The sequence below is a fragment of the Dromiciops gliroides genome, chromosome 4 (assembly GCF_019393635.1).
Source record: "Dromiciops gliroides isolate mDroGli1 chromosome 4, mDroGli1.pri, whole genome shotgun sequence".
Taxonomy (NCBI): domain Eukaryota; kingdom Metazoa; phylum Chordata; class Mammalia; order Microbiotheria; family Microbiotheriidae; genus Dromiciops; species Dromiciops gliroides.
This window is the reverse complement of record NC_057864.1, coordinates 576,135-600,173: the sequence shown is the minus strand read 5'-3', so window position 1 is coordinate 600,173 and position 24,039 is coordinate 576,135. Positions and strand designations below refer to the sequence as shown.

Genomic DNA, 24,039 nt, shown 5'->3' with positions numbered 1-24,039 from the left:
TCCTTTTCTGTTCCTGCTCAGATATGGAGATATTCCAGTTCATGTCATAACCTGACCCTTCCTCTCCCCAAGGAGATGCCACATACAAAAGGACTCTCGTTAGGCTTAGCTTATGTGACAAAGATTTCATCCTGGTTTTAGTGGGCATGGGAAAGCAGAGGGCTAGGGTTAGGCTCCCCATCCAGGGAGACCTCCAGGATTTTTTCTGTAGGGCAGAGCTTAACAGATGCTTGTTGGGTCGGTCATTTCCCTCACATTGTCTTTCCTGGATGGGCCGTGACAGCCTGTCCACATGCCCTGTCTCACCTCTGGACCGCCAGAGCCTTTGTCCTGAGGAGGAGAGCCTGGCAACATTGGTGCAAGAGCCAAGGATCTGGCCAAGCAACTTCAAGACCTCATCTTCTCAGAAGGGTGTGACAGGTTCAAAGGGAGAACCCCCATTGCCATCGTCGCATTTTACGGAGACAAGAACTCATCAGTTCACACAACGTTTCATCAATATAAAAATGGCGCTCTATCCTATCTTCTTCAGGCATTCAAGCTCTGCCCTTCCCCCTCTCCCTGCCCCCCACTCCCAGCCACTTGTCCAGCTTTACTTTATGCAGCTCGGTCTTATACACTGGTTTGGGGCAAGAGGGTTGGAATTAGAGTCAGGTCCTGGGTTCCAATCCCAACTCTGTCATTTAATACCTGTGCGACCTTGGGCAAGTCACCTTCAAAGGACCTCCACTTCCTTATCTTACAAGCGAGGAACCAGCTTAGACGCCCTTTAAGGTCCCTTTGAGCCAGAATCTTGGATCCTCTCCTTCCTCATCTTGCCCTCCCGGTTTTGGCCTCTGTGCATTTGAGTGCTATGCCTAGAACAAATTCCTTTAGCAGCCCAACTCTTTGATGTTCTTTCTTTCTTTTTTTTTGGTAAGGCAATTGGGGTTAAGTGACTTGCCCAGGGTCACACAGCTAGTAAGTGTTAAGTGTCTGAGGCCGGATTTGAACTCAGGTACTCCTGAATCCAGGGCCGGTGTTCTATCCACTGTGCCATCTAGCTGCCCCCAAAATTATTTTGACCTTTTGGATCCCCTGAAAGGTTCTTTTTTTTTTTTTTTTAGTGAGGCAATTGGGGTTAAGTGACTTGCCCAGGGTCACACAGCTAGTAAGTGTTAAGTGTCTGAAGCCGGATTTGAACTCAGGTACTCCTGACTCCAGGGCCAGTGCTCTATCCACTTCGCCACCTAGCTGCCCCTCCCTGATGTTCTTTCAAGGCTCAGCTGACGTGCTGCCACCTCCATGAAACCTCTCCAGATTTCCTTTCTTCTCTCCTCCCACCTTTCATCCTTTTCTATTTCCCCTCTCCTATGTACTCAGTTGGAACCTAGGAAGCACTTAATAAGTGCTCCTCACTTAGGAAATTCTCATTTCTTATAGTGGTTCACTTGTCCCTGTGTAAGCATCCTGCTAGATTGGACTGTCCTCTAGGGCAGGGACTGGGTCACTTTCCATTGTTGTGTCTGTGCCAGAACACATGACAAGCACTTATTGTCTCTCCAATTGGACTTACATCAGAAATTGTCATCTGGAAGCCTGCAGAGTGCAAGGCGTCTTTCGGGAATCTTCAGATTGTGGATTCAAGATGAAGGGATAAATGATTGAATTTGGGAAGAGAAAGGGTAGGAAGTCAAGGGAAATTCTTTTCCTTTCTATTGTTCAATGGGGAGAACCTGACAATTATTTGGTTTCTCTGGGCCTCACTTTCTCCCTCGGTCAAATAGGGGATCAGCCCCATATTCTTAGGAACCTTCCAACCCTGAGTTCCCAAAGGTCTTCCTAGAAAATTCACTGGCTGTGGAATTGGGAGATCTGGGTTTGATCTCCAGCTTTGATACAGTCTCTGGGCTCAGATACGGGGAGATCCTTCCCCGAGCTTCCTTTCTGCATCTCTGAGATGGGAATAATCATACTGCAAACCTGATGGGGCTGTTGAGGTGTGAGTTGTTTCTTGTGCCCAACATCCCCAAGTCTGAGAGTGTCACCCACATGGCCTGAGGATGAAGGAGTCTCCTCCATCTCTCAGCTCTGGCAGACTTTTAAGCCAGGCTTTGAGCAGCCTTTCCTTCCCTCTGGAAGCTCTTGGGAGGGCTGGTGGGGAATGCACTGTCCCGGCCCCACTCACACATGCCTCAGGCCCTCTGAGAAGGCCTTCGGAAGACCCTGGTAGGGCTTTATGTTTAGTCTCAACACCGGACCTCCTCTGCCTTCACCGCCTCCTTGGTCAGGAAAGTAACACTGGCAGAAGAATGTGGGAAGACTGTGGGCCAAATCAAGTTTAGCGGCCCTCAACTTGGAAACTGTAACCTTCTTTTGGAGGGACGGTGTCCGGCAGAGACCAGGAAACAGGCCCAACGTCCTGCACCTTGACAGTTTTTTGGTTCCTTGGTGGGTCGGAGCCAACACTGTCCTCAGCTGCTGCTGAGGCCCTGTTCCCACTCGAGCAGTGTGTCTGAGGGACTTCTGGGAGGTGTGTGCTAGCAGAGTTCTCATTTTTCAGATGAGGAAACTGAGGCACAACAGGCCAAGACGGGATAGGTATTCTCCAGTATGGAAAGGGCTGTTGGGTGGTAAAGGGATTGGGATTATTTGTTCTGCTTGGCCTCTCCCTAGAGGTCACAGAGCAAAGGCTGGAGGGCACTCACTTGTAGAGGGCTTTTTTGGGCTAGATGGTTTGGAGGTCTTTCTGGCTCGGAGAGTCTGTGTTGCAGGCCCACAGCTGATGTTGGAGCTGAGGCTGGACACTGGATCTCCTGACTCCGTGATGAACTAGAGCCATTGGTTCCCTGGCTGGAACTGCTGTTCAGCATCCCTGGGGACCTACAGGGCTTGTGGATGGACTTGGCAGAGCTAGCTGCCTTCAAGCAAGTCTTGGGATGACTTGGGTCACAGGGACAAAGGGAGCCTCTTCCTTGTTCTGAGGCCTTCTGGCTGTGAAAAGAGATATATCAAGGTCCCACTGCCCAAGGACTTTCTGAAGTACGCGTTCAGGTGGATGTGGAGGGCGGGAGGGAGAGGACGACCCAGACACTCGGGGCTTAGTGAAAAACAAAACATAAGGATGCAGGGAGATGGAGGTCGAGGGCTCTTCAGCTAGAATGTGCTGCAGCCCCTCAGGCTAGAAAGTGTGATGGTAGATTTAGGAGTCGAACCCTGCCCCCCATCGTAGGGTTAAGGAAACAGAGGCTGCCCAGGGCTACATTTCCAGTGACCTATCTGTCCTTCCTGACTCCAAGTCACTGCCCACTAGGGCACCTTAGAGCTTGTTACGGTCAACTCTCATTTAACAGATGAACCTGAGGTGAGGTCATGCAGGTATTTAGTGGCATGAGCAGGGTTTGGATTCAGGTTCTTTATGACCAATATAGAAAGAACTCATTTTCATTTCATGAAAAAGGTCTAAGAACATGTGGAAAGCAAAGGAAAACTAATTACATGATGTAAATTAAATATAAAAAGTCAGGTTCTAAGGTTTAACTTAGAAATGAGTGTTCTATTCTGTTTCAAATAATTAAGTATCATTTGTAAGATACAGAAGTAAGTGCATGATACATATTTGTGGAAGATACTTTTTTGTATGAATGAAAAAACATTTATTAAGCACTTGCTATGTGCATCAGGCAGTCTGCTAAGCACTGTGAGATACAAGAGACCCAGATGGCTACATTCCCCTAGGAAAAGATAGTGCAAAGAAGGGCATTCCATAAAGTGTGCGGTCCTGCCAAAGATGGACCAAATGGATTCACTATTGCCTGAGGAGTAAGGGTATGTGCAGTGGGTTGGAAGGAGACAAGGGCGGATGCCTCCCCAGGCTTCAGGCATCCTTTCCCAGTGCCCTAGTTTGGATCCTCTCATAGCAGCTGAACTACTGTCTGCGACAGATTGGCAGCAATGAGGCAGCCAAGAACGGGCCCTACAGAGACATCTATGTTGGGTGGGAAAAACCCGATGCCTCCCTACCTGTGTCTCGTGAAAACTTTCACTTCACTGGGCTGGAGACAAGCACCAGGCAGGAGCCGCTAACGAGCAGAGTTAGGCTCAACGTTATGAAGAGCCTTCAAACGATCACAGTGGCCCGGATTGTGCAGTGACATGAGCTCATGGGTTTCGAACATCAGTGGGAGGATTGGGCGCGTGGGGCCAGGACTTGGAAGTCTCAGGGGACACAGGCACTATAGTGTGAAAGAGAGGGGCCGACTCTTGGTCCCGATGGAGTTCCGATGCTTCCCAATGAATAATTCGTGATCCCCCTGTGGGGGGCGCTGTGGAGATCTTGCAGCACAGGCTCCGGGACCATTGGTCAGGAAGGCCGTAGAAAGGGCTCCTTGTTCAGGTGTAGGCCGGACCATGTGCCCTTTGAGGGGCCTTCTGATTCAGAGTCTCAATTCTGCGACAGAGACCCTAGGGCTTCCTAAAGGACTTAGGTGAATTCCTGGTAAGAGCCGAGTTAGGGGATAAATAAGCCATCTGCTGTCCAGGGAGCAAATTGTTTCCAAATTGGTAAAAACAAAATACCCAAACGCTCCTTCCTCTCTGCCTTTCCCAGCTTTCCTGTCTCTTCATTGTCCTTTTGTGATAGCAGGGCAATGTTGTATTATTTAAGCCGGTTTTGTCTTTTTCTTTACTTCAAATTGAATACTGGGGTTGACCCTATTAGACTTCAATATTAATGTCTTTTGTGGGGCATACCTGAATCTGACTCCTCCCCATGCTGCATTGTTCCCCGTATTCAAATCAGAAAAATGTGGCAGGGGCCCTGACTCAATGTTGTGACCAGTAACCTTCCTCCCCGATCCCTGCCCACCCCACCCCCCACACACACTTTTAAAGGAATTATGTGAAAGAGAATCCGCTGAGGGTAATTCTGAATTGTTTGTGCATATCCAGCATTAAAACTCTTCGAAGACTGATGTATTCTTTCTTGTGAAGGGTCGAGGGGAGTTGATATGGAAGGGTGTATGCATGTCCATCTCAGTTTAAACTAACACAATTGTTCATTGCTGCTTTTAAGTCCACTGGGCGCTGATAAGAATTAGACTCACTGTTCCATTTCCAGAATTCTATAAAGGTAGGCTTTGAGGGTATCTTCAAATGTTGGTTCCTGTTAGTGTTAATAACAGGAAAAACTACACTGATTAAAATTTAGTGGCTAAATCTCATAATGTTAATATCCAAGTGCAAAGTATCCATTTGACCTGCTAGTTACAGTTTGAAAAGAAGCTCATCAGCCTATTGGATGAACATCAAAATGAACATTCCCCAAATCTCACATTTGAAAAGTTACTGCAAGTATTTTATTTTATTTTATTTTATTTTATTATTTTTTCAATTGTATGTTTGAAAACCGAAGGCAAAGCGCCAACAGAATGTAATGATATGAAATTCTCATTCAATAGATTGAGGACATAAACAATACGGGAACTGAATCAGCATCAGAGGTAAACACACGTTTCTTTCAATGAAATATTCACCCAAGATTATCTGAGTCATGAATTCTTTTTTAATGAAAGGAAAATAGGTAAGAAGGGCACTTTTGTTGATGAAATACTTCGCCAAGTAAGACCATAAGTATTTTTGAATCTACAGCCAAAAATTGTGTTGATGGAAAATTAATTTAAAAACCTTTCATGGCTGCATCTAAAAATCAGTTGGCATCAATTATAAATAAATGGGCTGCTTAAGATCCTTGGTTTGAAGTATGCCTCCCAAAAGAAGTGTCTCGAACAGGAGCCTTGAACTGCTATCTTGAAGATGATTTCGAGTTCCCTTTGATCCTTCACCCCCCTTTTTGTAGCATGCCCTAGAGAGAGAGGACTGGCACCCAGTTCTCCTGCACTATTTATTAAACAGCCCTGTGTGTTTGCATCTCACACAGTGGAAGTCCACAAACTACACAGCATTTGAGAACCATTGATTTCCATCCAATACAGAACCTAGACACCCTAACAAACAATTTGATGGCGTTCCCAAGATTGTAGAGGCACAGAGCTGAGCAGCTTTATATGAAGGCTATGTATTTGGGCTGCCCATCACCCTGTATTCTATTTTTAAATATTCATACCCAAACCAGTTGGTATGGAAGGAACTAATTTAGATGTCTTGAAAAGAAATCTATTTTTGAGTAGTTAAAAAGACATATTTACAAGAGGATATGTGTTCATAATAAATCATTTGGAAATATTTTGTCTCTTCATGGTAAAAATAACTGTTTATGAATTATTTTAAAACTTGTGCTTTGCATATATAATAATAATGCATTAGGGAAACCTTTGTTTCAACTCTCTAAATCGCCATCAAATTGATTCTGAGCCCATTTACCACAAGGACAATATCTTCCGGGCCATTGGTCCATGCATGCGCAGCTCTCTTTTCCTGAAGCTCTAGATGTATCGTTGGTCACCCTATTAGCAACATTTACGTTCGTTTTCAAGTCTGATGAACTCTGGGGAGTTGATTTCTTCTTTTTTTTTTTCTTTTCCTTTTTTGGGAGTGGATTTCAATGGGATAAAAACTAATACGCGCACACACACTCACAGAGCTTAGGTGTGGGAATGTAGTTGCTGTTGATACTGAGGAGAAAAAACCACCACCTCTTTTCTTTGTGTTACTATTTGATAGAACCAGGAGGTAACGCAGCTGAGATAGTGGTAAGTTTCCGTGAAACTCAGATTTTGGATAGGGAGAAGCATTCTAATAACGGACTTTTCGTGCTAGGAAGGAGACGATTCACTGCTTGTGACAGTGGTGCCTGTAAAATCCCACAAAACACCTGGAAAAATGCAAAAGAGTTTTGAGGACCTGGAAAGAGAACGTGAGGAGCAGGAGAGGAAGAGACTCGAAGAGGAAAAGAGAATCCGATCCCTCAAGGAAGCGAAATGCCTTTCACTTGTTATGGTGAGTGTGTCCTCTTCTAGGACAAATGCTCAAAGTCACACCAAGGTCGGTGTCTTCATGTGACTAACAGGGGCACTTTCCCAACTTTTTCTTAGGATGAGGAAGTAGAGAGCGAAGGCACGAAGGACTCTCCTTCTCCTGGAAAGCTGAAACTCACTTTTGAAGAAATGGAGAAAGAGAGGCAAGAAAAGAGGAAGAAGCAAGCGGCGGAGGAGGCGCGACAGCGCCTTGAGGAAGAGAGACGGGCCTTTGAAGAGGCCCGGCAGCAAATGGTAAAGAGGGCAGCGCTGCACGAGTGATGCCCTTTCTAGAAAGGCCCAGAATTGGCCAGCACGCAGAATGCCTGCGCTGGCCAGCCCTATGTGGAAGGACCTGCCTGCTTTGCGTTTTAAGCTTCCCAGGGCAGGATTCAGAGCTCGACAACAGAAAGATGATGAAATCTCGGTAGCTGTTGAACATACTGTTAAGCCTTCTGAACTCCTCTTCATAGAGGATCATGTTGCCCAAGAGATGTAAGAGATTTTCAAGTCCATTATAGACCTAGGCCCTGCTGCTTTTAAGTCCCTTTAAGAATATGTCATAGTTAAACAGTTGGCTAAGCAAAAAAGAAAAAAAATCATCATATTATAGTACGGTTGCTAGCTAGGCCTGGTCCCCTTCGACTCATCTTTTTAGGGATGTGCTCCAGGTAGAGTGGTAGGTTTTCTCTATATACTACTGAATTGTTTCCTTGTTTATCTGAATCCCAGGTTCTAAGGCAGGCGGGGTGGGGGGGGGACATTCCGATATTTACTCATAAATAACTAAAAATGAAACATCACCCTCATTAATGAATTAGTGTGCTCAGAGTCTCCACCGTGGTTTATAAAAACAGAAGAAATGTCTTTTCCCATAAGCCTTTTTTTCCTATTAGTTTCAAACCTCTGTTTTCTAAGTGTAGACAAACTTTTGTGTTCCTGACAATATAGAATTTATTAACATTATAATAATGCAAAACCTATTCAAATATTTCAACAATGTGTGTGCTGTGAGAAAGAATCACCACTAACTAGCAACTGCACTGCAGACTCCTTCCACAAATGAAAGAGCCTGGTTTCGACTGACACTGTCTAGATCTCTCAGTTCTGTCAGTAAATCAGTCAACAGATACTTATTAAGTGCCTGCTCTGGGCCAGGCACCGTGCTAAGTGATGGGGATAGACAAAAGGACAAAAAACCAGCCTCTACTCTCTCCAGGAGCTCACAAACGAATGAGAAACAACCTGCAGACAACTAGGTACAAATGAGATGCATGAAAGGCAACTAGGGAAGGTGACAGCGCTAGGAGGGTCAGGAAAGGCTTCCTGCAGAAGGCGAGAGCTTAGCTGGGACCTGAAGGGAGCTGGGATACGCACTTGAGGAGGGAGAGAATTCCAAGCATAGGGGATGGCCAGAGAGAAGACGCCTGGAGTGTGTGCAGGGAGGTCAGTGCCCCCATCACAGAGAACACGAGGGAAGCTGTGAGCAGACTGGAAAGGCTATAAGAGTGAAGCTGATATTCCTCAGCAAAAGATTCGATTATGGAAGTGAGAGGGGATGAGGGTTTGGGGACAGCACCTGGGTTGCGAGCCTGGGGAGTGGGGGAACTGCTCTAGTGATAGGAAAGTTAGGAAGAGGCGAGGGTTTGTGGAAGAAGATAAGGGGTTCAGTGATGGACAGGTCCGAAACCTGTGCCACCTCTAAGCTCCCCCCGCCATCCCAGGATGTTCTCCTAAAGGGCTGGACTCTCTGAGGGCTGAGTTCCTTTCCACTGGACCCCTATTTTTCAATAGAGATCTTTGCCCTGGGCAGGCCAATGAAGAAGAGGGCAGCCATGAGATGGAAAATTCTCTTCGAGAGTCTTATCGCCCTGGAAAACTCAAGCTCAGCTTTGAAGACGCAGAAAGGCAAAGAAGAGAAGAGGAAAAGAGGAAAGCTGCGGAAGGAGCCAGGAGGCGAATAGAGGAAGAGAAGAGAGCATTCGCAGAAGCGAGGAAGAGCATGGTGAGCAATGGGCCTCCCCAGAGAGGGTGGGCTTAGGGCACCCGTGGGAGGGATGGAGCAGAAATCAGCCCCTTTCGGAATTGCCAAGGGGCCTCAGACCCTCTCTGCTCAGGTGAAAAGTGTGAGCCTTCCTGTTGTTACCTTTTCACCTTCTCAGTTCAGGAGACTCTGTGTGTGTGTGTGCGTGCGCGTGTACACATGTGTGCATGTGTGCACGCACATGCAGGTACCCGTGTAAGGTGGTTGGCAAACTTAATCATAACAAAGCAATTTATAAAGAGACCTGTGGGTTAGAACACAATGGTCTACAAAGTTGGTGAATAGCTATGAATCATGGGGAAAAGTTAGCTTCAAGGGGCTGCCATCACTAACCCCTTTGACAAAACAAAACCCCCAAATCGTCTGCTCTCATTCCAGAGCTTTATTAAAGTCCAATTGATGTGTTTTGGAGTTTCTCTATGTTGTCTTGACAACCTATACATCAATGGGACAAAATGGTAGACTTGGAAGTCATTGTGAGGGCCTTGTATCTTCCTTGTGTCTTCCTTGTGTCTCTGACAGTTCTCTTATGAAGACCTCCAGAAGAGATACATGCTTTTGAAAAATGAAATTTTGAAAATCCTTAATATAAATACACCCCCTGTATTTCTAACCCAACAACTTACATCTATTTACTCCCCACCCCCATCTTTTTGGCAGTGCAGTCCTTGCCACCCCTTCTCTGTCTTGGGTCCAGCTCTCAGGAATGTAAATTCAGAAACAAAATGTCTCTCCATCTTCTCTAATTGTCTCTTTCTTGGGGCGGGGGGAGGGAGGGCAGGCAGGGAGGACCGTCAGGAGAAGGAACCTACTGGTAGATGGCAGAGGCTAGGCTTGAAGAGGTCTGAGTGGCTCCAAAGTAGGCTTTCCCACCACAACACAATGCTTGCCTCTCAGGGATCTCTCACATCAAGGATTTATACTCTTCAAAATACCTCCACCCACTTTAGGCCTTTCCACCTTAAAATCTCTGGTCCTGTGATCTTGCCTTGTCCTTAGAATAAAGCTACGTGGTACACAGGGCAGACATTGTTGAATCCATCTTACAAATGAGGGAGAAAAAGCACCCTACATGTCAAGTGACTTGTCCTGGGTCACATGGCTAGAATTCAGACTGCCTGGTTTCCAGTCACTCCCGCACTCTTTTTGACCACAAAAAATCCCAGTGCTTTTGATAAACATATTTTATTTTTAGTATGTATAGCATCATAATTAAGCTTCCTCTTTTTGATTGGTCTATTAAAAGGGTAAATAATTGTTTTCAACAGGTCCTAGACAGCGATTCTCCAGAGATCTACAAAACAGTCTCACAAGAATCCCTTCAACCAGGGAAACTAGAAATTAATTTTGAGGAGTTATTGAAACAAAAAATGGAAGAAGAAAAGAGACGGACTGAGGAGGAACGGAAGCATAAGCTAGAGATGGAGAAACAGGAATTTGAGCAACTGAGAAAAGAAATGGGGCAGGTAAGTATTGAGCACAGAGACATTTTTTTTTGAAATAAGAATATGTCAGTTCTAGGTGTCAGTCACGGAGGTGGGAGGCAGTGGGTCATAGTTGAGTCAGGGTCCTTTCTCTGACATGTCCTGCATTTGCAGTGTGACTGTGAGTGAGTCATGACCCCTCCAAGCCTGGATTCCCTCATGAGGAAAACAGCTGTTACGTGGCCCTCGTGACACACAAATGACACCATCAAGGCCAAGCACTTACAACTTCAAAGTGCTTTGATGGGCGCAGCTAGGTGGCGCAGTGGATAAAGCACCAGCCCTGCAGTCAGGAGGACCTGAGTTCAAATCCAGCCTTAGACAATTGACACTTACTAGCTGTGTGACCCTGGGCAAGTCACTTAACCCCAATAGCCTCACCAAAAAAAAGTACTATGATGATAACATTGCCATTGGCAGGAAAAGTGCCCTGGACAGAGAGCATCAATGGGGCTGTTGTGAGGGCTCCAGCCTGACTCAACTTTCTTTCTTTTTTTTTTTTTGGCAGGGCAATGAGGGTTAAGTGACTTGCCCAGGGTCACACAGCTAGTAAGTGTCAAGTGTTTGAGGCCGAATTTGAACTCAGGTCTTCCTGAATCCAGGGCTGATGCTTTATCTACTGCGTCACCTAGCTGCCTCCTCAATATTCTTATCAATGTTGGAGACAAGGGCACAGACTCATCCATTCAGTCATTTGACAACTCTTATGTGCAAGATACTAGGGATACAGAGAGAAGAAACAATTCCTGCTCTCAGTGAGCTTAGGCTCCAATGGAGAGGGGTAAGAATATATACCAATAACCCTAATACAGGAAAGAAAGGGACAAATATGAAGATGTCAAAATTGCTATGAAAAAATTGAGGAGGATGAGATCTCTTTGAATTGAGGTGAGGGAGTAAGGGAAGGTTTCTTGGGAGAGGGAACAATGGTGGGCAGAGCAAAGTGTCTTTGGGGGTCAGTGACCTAACAAGCATTTATTAAATGCTTACTGTGCTAAATGCTGGGGACCCAAAGAAAGGCAAACACAAGACATCTAGAGGAGATGAGGCAAAATGAGAGAAGGCATCAATAGGATGGCCTCTGTCCTTTACTTGCATTCCCTAGAGAAAGTGAGGAAGGCCCTTATCACATTGGGTGGACCATCCCTGGTGAACTTATGGGAGGATATGGACCAAAGTCATGCAGGATGGACAGGCATGGACTGGTGTCCCATCTGGGAGGTTACAGATGAAGTATTTGAGAAGTCATGAACACTTGATAGCATGAGAAGCAGAAACGGAATGTGGCTCTGGGTGAGTCCAGAGAATAGATAGGCAGAAAGGGGTTGGGCGTGGTGGTGCAGGGCACCACTGAATGTTAAGTAGGTAAACTCATATGAAGAAAACTAGGACCCAGAGGGCCAAAGCTTGGAAAGTATTTGTGTGAAGACTAGGGGACAGACTTTAGGAACACTGCACAAAACGAGCTATTAATATTCTTCTGATTTTTGAAAGATAAAATGATCATGAAGGCAGTTTAAGAGATTAGCTTTAGTTGTTCTTCCCTTGGTGCTGTATCATGAGCCTCACTATACCTGGTTCCTGATTAATTTCCCAAACTCCTTTCTTTCTTTTTGCCCAGGTGGTCTGATGATTAATTGCTTCCCTTTCTGCCTCCACTGAGATCTACCCCAATGTTCTCTCTGTTTTCTCCCATTTTCTGGATTTTCTCATCTATGTATGCCTTAATATACAATGCCCTCTTCCCAGAGTAAGGCCTGTGTACACAGAATCATATTCCTTTTGTGGTTCTTATCCCCTGGGAGACCTCTGAGGGCACTTTTGCTTCTTTTGTGCTAAGGCCTTGAATGCCTCTAGATGGTTGGCTGTCCTTGGTGCATTTCTTGATTTTAACCCTTGGATTGTCTTTGGTGAACTGTGTGCTGTAATTGCTATTATTCTCGCCACAGTACTCTATGGTAGCAAATTTGTTGGATGTCTGTAGGGATTTTCCTCTAGATGTATCGTTTTCAATTTTACTGTCAAGATTTTTTGGATCCTATCTTCCACTGTTGGCTATCCCTCTCATTTTGTGCCATATGCAAATTTAATAAAGGTGATGCTTAAGCCTATATTAGGTCAATTGAAAATACATTAGATATTTGTAATCCACAAGACACTGTGTTAGGTGTGGGTGATGTAAAGACAAAAGAAGCCATTTCTCTTCTCCAGAAGATCACATTTTAAGGGGGGAGGGACAGGATGAAATATGTACACAAATAAATACAAAATGTAGACACAGTAATTTCAAGTGGGAGAGTGTGTTGATGGGGTGGGGAGGTGAGGTCAGGAAAGAATTTGCAGAGGCAGCAGCAAATGGGCTGTGCTTTGTAGGAAGACTTGGGACAATTCAGGCCATCCATCTGTACAAAGGTGGGAGATGGATGGAATGTCATCTCTCAGGAACAGGTAGGTGAGTCAGTGCAATAGCATCGGCCTCAGAGTTGCTGTGTGGATCAAATGTGTGGAATGAAGGGATGTGAAATAGGACCAGAAGGACATTTGAAGGCTTTCCAGCTCAGTAAAATGAGGTTAAGAATCCAGGGTTGCCTTTGGACCATAAGACAATCGAGTTGGATGGTCCTTAGTAGAAAATGTCTACTTGCTAACCCAACAGGACAAGTTATGAAGAATGAGCCTTGCTTCTTTTTGGCCTTAATTCTCCACTTTTGCAAACTGAGAACTTCACATAGGAAATTGCCATAGAGATGCAGGCTGACTTTTGAGTAGGATGAAATGCTTGCTTTGTCAGAGTTGTCTGAGGGACAGCAGAAAGACTTGAAGTCTTATCTATTTTACTGATTAGGGAATGTAGGGCCAGGAGGTAAAGTGAATTACTGAAAGTAAGTTTAAGTTGTATGGTCAGGACTAGACAGACCCATTGTGTGGGAGAAAGAGCATTGAGTTTTGTGGAAGATGACCCAAATCCTCCATTTTTTATGTGAACTTGGGCAAGTCACTTACCATCTTGGAGCCTCTGTTTCCAAAGTCTCTGGGCTTTGGACTAGATAACCTAGAAGGTTGTGCTCTTTCCCCCCTATGTTTATTGATGCCTTTGGTTTGACATTATCAGTCATGCCCAGTATCTCTCCCTCTCCCAGAGAGCTAACCCATAGAATATCTTTTGAGGGAAAAAAAAATCAGCACAGCTGATCAATGTATAGAAAAGTCTGGAAACACATGCAATGTGTAACCCCTGTGGACCTCTCATATCCACAGAAGGGTGGGTTGGGAGTGTCTTCTCTCTCTTCACACGAGTCCCACTTGATCTTTATCATTTTGTTTCCTGATTTTTGGCGTGTGGATTGTGGTACTGACTGCGCTCATTGTTTCCTTGGCTCTGCTGCCTTTCCTCTGTATCAGTTCTTAGAGATCACTCTGTGCTTCTGGGTATTCACTGTTCATTTCTTACAGCATAAGTATATCCCATCACATTCCGTGTACTACAATTTCTTCAGGCACATCCTAATCAATGGGCATAGTCCATGTTCTTTCTCCCAACTTCAGTAATACTGGGAAAATTGTAGTTTTGAGAAAATGAGTGTACTTTAGATGTGTTTATGTATAGATGTAATGCATGTTTTTTACTTTTCTAGTTTTTTAAAATGCATATTCAGTTTATTAATCTTTTTTGTTGTATATTCTTATTGTATAATTCTTTGTTTTTGTTTTGTTTTGGTAAGGCAATTGGGGTTAAGTGACTTGCCCAGGGTCACACAGCTAGTAAGTGTCAAGTGTCTGAGGCCAGATTTGAACTCAGGTCCTCCTGAATCCAGGGGTGGTACTCTATCCACTGCGCCACCTAGCTGCCCCTATTGTATAATTCTTAATGTATAATTGTGAGGATAAGTTTTTACCCTCTGGACGTTTTTTTTTTTTTTTTTTTAGTGAGGCAATTGGGGTTAAGTGACTTGCCCAGGGTCACACAGCTAGTAAGTGTTAAGTGTCTGAGGCCGGATTTGAACTCAGGTACTGCTGACTCCAGGGCTGGTGCTCTATCCACTGCGCCATCTAGCAGCCCCCTCTGGACGTTTTTAGCTGAGTATGTTCTTTACTGTATATTCAAATATGTCCATGTTAGGCACATTTATGTTTGTTTTGTTTTGCAGGGCAATTAAGGGTTAAGTGACTTGCCCAGGTTTTATCCACAGTGCCACCTAGTTGTCCCCAGCACATTTTTTTTTTTAAACAAACGCATTTGAAAAAAAGCAAAGACTACATTTTAAGAGGAGTAAAACACAATTCACATCCAAAGTTCCAATTCCTGGCAGTAATAGTTCACATTTCCATAACCTCTTGCAGACTTTTTTCTATATTCTCTATCCCTCTTGATCCACGCAACAATTTTATGAGATAGGTGCTATTTATCATCTTTCACTGATTCAGGTACTACTTTTAAATGGAATAGTGGTGGTGAGGCTTCTGAGGAAAGGACTACGGAGTAAGACTAGAAGCAACAATAAAACTTTGCAAACAGAGAATGGGCATGAAAATACTCTATTTTCTAATGGATGTTCTTTTGGAGTATTCTATTTTGGGTAAAAATGAAAACTTACTTTAAATTGGCTTTTTTGGGTAGGTTAAAATAATTCTATTGTATAAACTTACTTGGTGATATTATTTACAATCTCATAAGATTTTAATTTTTTTAAGGAGGAAGAGGAAACGGAAACCTTTGGGCTTAGCAGGGAGTATGAAGAATTAATCAAATTAAAAAGGAGTGGTTCTATTCAAGCTAAGAATTTAAAAAGCAAATTTGAAAAAATTGGACAACTGTCTGAAAAGGAAATACAGAAAAAGGTGGAAGAAGAGAGAGCTAGAAGAAGAGCGATTGATCTTGAGATTAAAGAGCGGGAAGCAGAGCATTTTCATGAAGTAAGTTTTCATACTGAACATATTGGTGTAAGCTCTTCATTAAGAGGAAGGAGTGAAGGTTCTGGAGAGGGGGCCCAGTGCAGCGAAAAGAGCCTTGCAATTGGGTGTCAGAGAGCCCGAGTAAAATCCCCTCAGTCCCTGTGTAGATAGCTAGCTGGCTATGATGGGCAATCCCACCTAGTCTCATACATTTACTGGATGGGTTTTAATCCTGGGCAAGTCAGTTAATCTGTTTGCTTCAGCTTCCTCAATTGTAAAATGGAGATCATCACCATCCCCACCTTGCCAGGAGATCCTCAGGTGTGCTTTGTGCCTGGCACAGAGTAGATACTTAAGAAATGCTCCCTCCCTTCCCTATGCTCATGTATTCTGAATGACCATTTGACCTCCTACACATTCACAATGTGTGGTGTCCTCCAGAAAGTCAATGTGGTTGCCATTTTCTTCCTTGGTAAAATGCAGGGGTTCCATTAGATAAGTCCTTCCCATTCTGAATCCTCTTCTATGGGGGCAGCTAGGTGATGCAGTGGATAAAGCACCGGCCCTGGATTCAGGAGGACCTGAGTTCAAATCCAACCTGACACTCGACACTTACTAGCTGTGTGACCCTGGGCAAGTCACTTAACTTTTATTGCCCCACCAAACAAACAAACACAAATTAAAAAAAAACCAAAAAACCCAAATCTTCTATGAAGCCAAGCCACACCAAAATCCTGCCTCAGGAGGCTAAGAAAAGCTGTCATGTTTTCCAAAGTCTCCCTTGTTACTAAAACCCTTTGCTTTTCCTTACTTTCATCTTCAGAGTGAGCAAAATCTCTCCAGAAAGTAGGTCATCCTTTTTGAGAAGAAGGGTGGGGAACATTTTTAGTTTAGTTTTTGAAGTTTCTCCTAGAATAAAAATTAAAGTCATAGGAGTACATGTCAGGATCACGATTCACTTGAAAGACCTAGGATACCGAGTGGATTTTAACTTTTGTAGTAATAAGCTAGAAGCCAAGTAAGGCCTTGTCATTTTTTTTTTTTTTTGGCGGGGCAATTATGGTTAAGTGAGTTGCCCAAGGTCACACAGCTACTCAGTGTCAAGTGTCTGAGGCTGGATTTGAACTCAGGTCCTCCTGAATCCAGGGCCGGTGCTTTATCAATTTCACCACTTAGCTGCCCAAGGCCTTGTCATCTTAAGGTGCTTACTAAGAGTTGAGGTAGGTTCTAGACCTGAGTGACTCTGTCTCCGACCACATCTAGTGTACCAAGTTCAGTATTTTTTAGGAAGGGCGTTGAGAAGTATATTCTAAGAAGGGCAAGCAGATGGATGAAGTCAACAGCATACTTTCTAAGGACTGATTACAAGAACTGGGCGTGTTTATCTTGGAGGAGAAAAGACTCAGGAGAGAAGGAAAAGGAATATCCTCAAGCATTTGAAGGGCTACAAAGAAGGGTCACACTGTTTAGAAATGGAAGGGACCCAAGTCCCTTATTTTGCAGTGGAGGAAACACACCCAAAGATGTGCAGTCAGCAAAATATCCAGGCCTCAAACCGAGGTCCTTTGAATCGAAATCTCATCATTTCCATTACACAATGGAAGAACTAGGCCTAACGGATGTAGATGTCCACCCAAGTTGAGCTTTGAAGCAAGCTATGGATTGTTAAGGCAGTGGTAGGGAAGGAGTGAATTCCAGGCCTGGGGGACAGCATCTGCATACTGGAGATGGGAAGTTGTATGGAGTGTCTGGAAAGGCAGACGAGCCAGATTGTGAAGGGCTCTTAATGCCAAATAAAGGTGTTGGTATTTGATCTGAGAGGCAAGAGACAGACCTTCATGATCAGGTTGGTTCAGGAATCACATTGGCAACTATGTGGAGGACGGACTACAGGAGTGAGACCGGTTAAGAGGCTGTTGTTGAAATAGTGATGTACGGAGTCCTTGTGCCTGGGCATTGGCCGTGAGTGGGGAAGTGGACAAAATGGGAGAAAGATGGTTGATGAGTTGAGACTTGGCAAGAAGCTGGATATGGGGGATGAAGGAGTGAACTGTCAGGGATGATTGAGGTTGTGAACCAAGGTGGTGGGAAGTATGGTGGTGAGTGTGATGTGACAGTGAAATGCTTTTGGGACACTGAATGGGAAATGCCCAGGCAGGCCTGGGATGGACATGCCAGTCATGTAGATGGTGGGACATGTTTCCCAAGCTCTAGGACAAGTTCAGTACCTTCCCCAACTCCTGCCCTCCTTCTAGAGGACACGCTACCTTCCTTCCTGCATTTCCTATATCTTATATCCTTTCCTCTGCAATCCCTACAAGTTCTCTTTGGTCCTTTGTCCTTCTTGGGACTTTCTACCCAAGACTCCCAACCTCATTTCCAACCTGACGATTCCTTCCTACCTTCTGCAAGAATTCCAGTACTTAGTGCCTTCCCTGTGTTACCTCCAGTTTACCCTGTACACACCTTGTTTATACATAGGTGTTTGAACTCCGTAATAGAGTGTCTTTTGTGTCTTCGCCTAGAACAAAGTAGGTAATAAATGCTTGCTGACTGATGAGAACCGAGATTACAGGGTAGAGAGAGGAAGGCCCAGGCCTGAGCCTTAGGATACACCTAGCTAGGAAATCAATCAGTGTTTATTATGTGCCAGACATTGTACCATGGGCTAGGGATACAAAGAAAGGGGAAAAAGTCCAGGCTCATCAAGGTTTTGCTGCCTGATAATGGGTACCACGAGTAACTAGGCATATAGAGAGCAAATGGAAAATTCAAGGAATGGTGGCCAGCAGAGCTTAGAGGACGTTTAATATTGGATGTAATGGGGAGCCAGTGGAGTTTATTGAGCATGTGTATGTCACACATTTGACAGGCAGCTATGCTTGAGATTACTTGCAGGAAGTGGAGGATGGGTTGGAATAGGAAGACCCTTGAGGCAAGACCAATCAGAAGATGACTGCAATCGTCCCAAGAGTTAGGCGGTGAGGGCTGTGCAAGTGGACTGAAAGGGATGTGTATGAAAAGAAAAATGTCAAGATCTGGTAACTGTGTTGTCAGTGAAGGAGAACTAAAACTGACCTGATTAGGTAGGCAAACCCTAATGGCATCACCCAGACTTATATTATGGCCAACAGAGTCCAGTACTACAGGGTGGTTAGGGAGGGAGTGGAAAATGGCCATCCAGTTGTTGAGATTGCTGGTTCACTTGGCAGAGGGAGATTTGTCTCTGTTGAGTTGATGTTTTTTGTTTTTGGTGAGGCAGTTGGGGTTAAGTGACTTGCCCAGAGTCACGCAGCTAGTGTCAAGTGTCTGAGGCCAGATTTGAACTCAGGTCCTCCTGACTCCAGGGCCGGTGCTCTATCCACTGTGCCACCTAGCTGCCCCTGTTGAGTTGATAAAGCTGGAAACCAGATTAGACTGAAGGGCTTGAGAGATAAGGGAAGAGGGCAGAATGTAGACAATTTCTATGAAGGAGAGTGATATAGGGAAAGAGCTTGAGGAATGGCCTTGTGAAGTAAAGGTTAAGGACAGGGGAAGACCTGGGCATATTTAGAGGCAGCAAAGGAAGAGTGAGACTTACAAATACAGAGTAAGGTAGGGACTACTCTTGTCATGACAATCTGCCAGACACAGGAGGGATGGGATGGAGGGTGTAAGGAGAGGGTGGGTCATCTCTTCATCAGAGATGAAAGGAGCAGGAAATGGGAGATGATTTAATAGCTGGAAAAATGATCTAGACATACAGAATTCAGAGAACATTACCAATTGGAGGAATAAAGCACTATAAAGCAGCATTTAGTTCAAGTGTTTTCCTTGGAAGGTCTGGTAGGATTTTCTTATTAGAAAGCAAATTTGAAAAACATTTAATGAGTAACTGTGAAGCACAAGAGTCTGAAGAAAAATCTTTCAAGGCATTGGGCTCACATCCTTTTTGGAAACTCAGGTAACCCCAGTGGTGGGCTCCATCAAGGTATTTTAGCTTTTGAGTACTACTGTAGCACCAGGGCTTTTCATTTGTCACCTTTCTCTATGCCTGCTCTGCCTATCTTGTGCTTCTTGAATAGGGATGCTCTGGGGGTCAATTTCACCCCATTTCTGCTCTTTCCTTGGACCCCATGGAGTCAGCCCCTCTAGATTGGTTGTTCAGCTACTATCAGTCCCTGCAGTCTCCTCTGGAAATTTCTGTCAGCCTGTGATAGGAATGGGAATCATTTTTTGATCCCTATGCTCAAGGACCTCCTCCTGCAATATAATCTCCTGAAGGGGACTTCTATCAGTGGTTCAAGCACTTAGCATACAAGCTGGGTTCTAACTATGGAACTGCATTAACTTCACTATTTATCATCGACTGCCCTCCTTTGCCTATTTTGGACCAAACCAAGATTTCCTGACTGTCCGACTGTACGGTCTTTGAAATGACTGGCATACTATGTGGACAGCATGGAGACATACAGGTTTGCATCTTGGCTCTGCCATTTAATCCCCACATGACCTTGGAAACTCTTGAGGATCTCCGTCTTCTCTTCTGCAAAATGAAGGGGCAGGATGGATTATCTGAATCTATGACTCAATGATTAAGAAGCCCTCAGTTTGATTTCTTATTATACCCAGGCTAGGATTCTTAAAACGAGATCTAGGTTGTTTCTTCAACAAGGCTGTGAAATGCTTTAGGGCAGAAATTTCTACATGTGCCTTTTATTATGTCTATTAGCTTCGAAGACTTTAAAGAATTAAAAAAGCAACTTGAACGTCAGACTCTTATAACATGAAGCCTTCTGTTTGGAAAGTATATGCCTGAAAGGTTATATATTGTTGTAGTTTTGCCTTCACTCCACAATCTAGTGTTTTGTGCTGCCAGGAGCACATTTAAAGATGGTAAGAATCATGAATTAAGAGCAGTACGTTCATGTGCAGCAGACGAGATGCAAAAGACTCCCTCCCATATCAGGAAGAAGTCGTTTCTGCAGACAAGGTCCAGAAGAGGCTGTGTGGGCTTAGTTTTTGTTAATAGTGGTCATCTTCTGTAAGAAAAAGCTTATGAGGGGCAGCTAGGTGGCTCAGTGGATAGAACACCGGCCCTGGAGTCAGGAGTAGCTGAGTTCAAATCCGGCCTCAGACACTTAACACTTACTAGCTGTGTGACCCTGGGCAAGTCACTTAACCCCAATTGCCTCACTAAAACAAACAAAAACAATACAAAACAAAGAAAAAGCTTATGGAGTAGAGAAAACAGGGAAGGAGCGGGGGAGTGAGTGAGCCTAACTCTCATCAGAATTGGCTCAAAGAAGGAATAATTTACACACTCAAGAAGGGATAGTATATTTTGTCCTGTGGAAAAGCAGGAGGGGAAGGGGTTGGTGGGGAAGAGCAGATTGGGGAGGGGAAAGTAAGAAGCAAAACACTTTCAAGGAGGGATAGGGTGAAGATAAATAATGGAGTAAATATCAAGGGGAGGGATTAAGATGTAGGGTAATACAGTTAACAATAGTAACCGTGAAAGAAATGATGAGCAGGATGCTATCAGAAAGACGTATGAAAAATGCAAACCATCAACAGAGATAGAACTGATGGTTTCTGAATACAGATTGAAATCTAATTTTGTTAGCTCCTCTTTCTAAAGGTATTATGTCTATTTTCTCTCACAACCTAATGAGATGTTTTGCACAACTGCAAATGTATGACTTTGATTAAATTGCCGGATTTCATAGGGAGGGATGAGAAGGGAGCGAAGAAGAAAATTTAGAACACAAAGTTTTAAAAAATCAATGTGAAAAGTAATGATGAGCAGGGGGAGTTTGGAAAGACCTGGAAGAACTTACATGAACTGATGCTGAGAGGAGCAGAACCAGAACACTGTATACAATAATAGCATTATGTGATGAACAATGGTGGCAGACTTGACTCTTTTTAGCAATGCAGTAGTCCAAAACAATTTCAAAGAACTTCATAATAGAAAATGTCCTCAACACCCAGAAAAAAAATAACTGGTTTAGGAATGCAGATTGAACCATACTGTTTCTACTTTGGGGCTTTAAAAAAAAAAATTCTTTTTGTGAGTTATTTCCCTTGTGCTCTGACTCTTCTATCACAATATGACTAATGCAGAAATGTGTTTAATGTGATTGCACATATATAACCTATATTAGATTGCTTTCTGTCCTGGGGTGGAGGGAGGGTGGGAGAAAAATTTGGAATTGAAAATCCTATGAAAACAAATGTTGAAAACTATCCTTATATGTAACTGGAAAATAACAAACAAAAAAACGTGGTCGTCTTCCATTTGGAGCAGAGGCACCTTCTGCTAGGGAAGGCAGAGGTCTGGGATCACACCAACATCCCATTGTTATAATCTCTTCTAAGGCACCAGTCCCCAAGGTGGGCAAATCAACTGTCTTTAATTAAGAACATCACCGATTTATGTTCCTGAGGAATAGAAAGAACCTGTTCTTCATAGTAAGGCATCAAGATGAAATGACCTTAGGTTATTGCTAAAACTAATTCAGACTTTTGTCCTTATTTTTAAAAATCCAAGGAAGACAATGTTGACGTGAAACCTGCCCAAAAATGTGAGGCTCCCTTCACTCACAAAGTTAATATGAAAGCTAGATTTGAACAGATGGCAAAGGCCAGAGAAGAGGAGGAGCAGAGAAGAATTGAACAGCAGAAGTTGCTACGCATGCAGTTTGAGCAGAAGGAGATTGACGCAGCACTCCAGAAGGTTGGTACAATGAAGGTCCTTCTTCCTCAGTTGTCACCTGACAGCAGGCGTGCCCCAAGGCTTAAAAAAAAATGAGGGCCATGCATCTTACTGACCAACCACCACATGTGCATGTGGTTCATCAAATTTTCTGGATGCACCATTTGGCCATTAAGTACCATGGTGATAGGCTCATTTCCCTCACTACATTGGGAGTTCACTTAATCTGGTTTGATAGACATCATTGCTAATGGTCTAAATGAATGGTCTCTAAACGCATATTTGGAGTATTAAATAACACAAGTCTGTCCTGCATCTGCTTATTTTACCACAGAAAAAAGAAGAGGAGGAAGAAGAGGAGGGAGGCGCCATTAATGGCTCGACACTTGAAGATGGAGAAGAGCAAGCTAGGTCTGGAGCGCCATGGTTCAAGAAACCTCTAAAAAACACAACAGTGGTAGATGGTGAGCCAGTTCGATTCACCGTGAAAGTAACTGGAGAGCCCAAGCCTGAAGTCACATGGTGGTTTGAAGGAGAGAGGTTACAGGATGGGGAAGACTACCAATACATAGAGAGAGGAGAGACTTACTGCCTTTACCTTCCGGAAACCTTCCCTGAAGATGAAGGGGAGTATATGTGCCATGCGGCCAACAGCAGGGGTACTGCAGCCAGCACCTGTATCCTCACCATTGAAAGTAAGAGCTAACTCTGTCCCTCTCCAACCTACTGAGCTCTTTCCCTTTTTTAGCAAGACAACCACTAATGGTCTTCTCTTTTCTTCTAGCTGACGACTATTAGCTTTTCTTTTTTTCTGGAGCCTTCCTTCTCCTCAACTTTCCTACTGCATCCGTCTCTTTCTGTGGAGGGGCCAAGTACAGGAAACCAGAAGCTACCATGCCTTTGCTAGATACTCTTCAAAATATTTTCTAAAGCTATTTAAAGGCTTAATATGGAAACCTGAAAGACTGAATAAAATTTGAAGAAAAAAAAAATCTGTCAGTAATCATCAAAAATTCCAATTTCCATATTTCAACATGCACTCCAAACTCAAAGCTTATTTTTATGCAGGGTAAACTGATGTTACCCTCATATATTATCTATTCAAAATGGAAGCAAAAGAGGGGTGAAAAAAGGATCAGACAGGATATTTAAACTATATAAAACATGTTCTTATTTAGCCTCAAGGTATATAAAAAAGCAGGGCAACAGGCTAACTGTCCCACCCAAATCAGAATAAACCAGCCATGCCTTGCTAATAGTTTAAAATTTTGAAGATGAGTCAATTTTGATCTTCAATGATATGAAATTCAGATTGCTTTTGCAGACTTTCACCAGGAAACATTTTGGCAAAAACCTTTAAGTAAAAAAATTTTAGAGGGTATTTATTACAAATTCTAAATGTAGAACTTACTGCCAACATACTGCAAAGTTCTGAGACTTTGGGGCATTAATGAATTGGACAAAACTTGATCTCACCCAAATAAATTATATTAAATTGGCTCATAATTCCACAAAAGCTTCTGAAAATTTGCAAATTCCACACTAACCAGTTCATATGATTTTAAAAGAGAAAGCCCTGGCATCTGTAAAAATGAGTCAAGTGATGCCTTAGAAATTCTAGAAATGATGAGAGGAAAGAAGATAAGTTTTATAAACAAACTTCAAGCATCTCAAGTTAAGCTTTAGATTTTGGTCTTTTGAAATGAGTTTGTAAATAATTTTAACTCATGTTCTTTACTCTTTTCTTATTTTAACTTTCTGGAAGATAGAATTTTATTTTCCAATGTAAAAATAATAATAAAGTAAATTCTGTATCAAAACAACTTCTCTGGTTACGCTCAAGTAATAACTTTCTAGAGACTTGAAGCTCTCCATTTTACTTATTTCTAGGATCTGTTGCAAAGAGTTTGCAATTCGTAATTTTAAGGTAAAAGTGGAGACTCTAGTGCACTCTTCTTCCTTAATTAT

At 43.5% G+C, this 24,039-nt stretch overlaps 1 protein-coding gene across 5 annotated transcripts in view; it reads left to right on the top strand.

Moving 5' to 3' along the window:
- The window catches only part of NEXN (nexilin F-actin binding protein), a 51,658-nt gene extending 27,790 nt beyond the window's left edge, over positions 1 to 23,868 (top strand). For 2 of the 5 annotated variants that reach the window (XM_043964403.1, XM_043964400.1), the window contains 9 exons: positions 5,439 to 5,480; positions 6,757 to 6,936; positions 7,032 to 7,208; positions 8,767 to 8,958; positions 10,266 to 10,463; positions 15,174 to 15,395; positions 21,907 to 22,092; positions 22,406 to 22,766; positions 22,856 to 23,868. In XM_043964403.1, the coding sequence (XP_043820338.1) occupies positions 5,439 to 5,480; positions 6,757 to 6,936; positions 7,032 to 7,208; positions 8,767 to 8,958; positions 10,266 to 10,463; positions 15,174 to 15,395; positions 21,907 to 22,092; positions 22,406 to 22,766; positions 22,856 to 22,869 (1,572 nt within the window). In that variant the 3' untranslated portion in view covers positions 22,870 to 23,868. Of the gene's footprint in view, positions 1 to 5,438; positions 5,481 to 6,756; positions 6,937 to 7,031; positions 7,209 to 8,766; positions 8,959 to 10,265; positions 10,464 to 15,173; positions 15,396 to 21,906; positions 22,093 to 22,405; positions 22,778 to 22,855 lie in introns of those variants that run through there. The other 3 variants (XM_043964405.1, XM_043964401.1, XM_043964402.1) reach the window with 2 other exon arrangements.
- Positions 23,869 to 24,039: the final 171 nt, after the last annotated feature.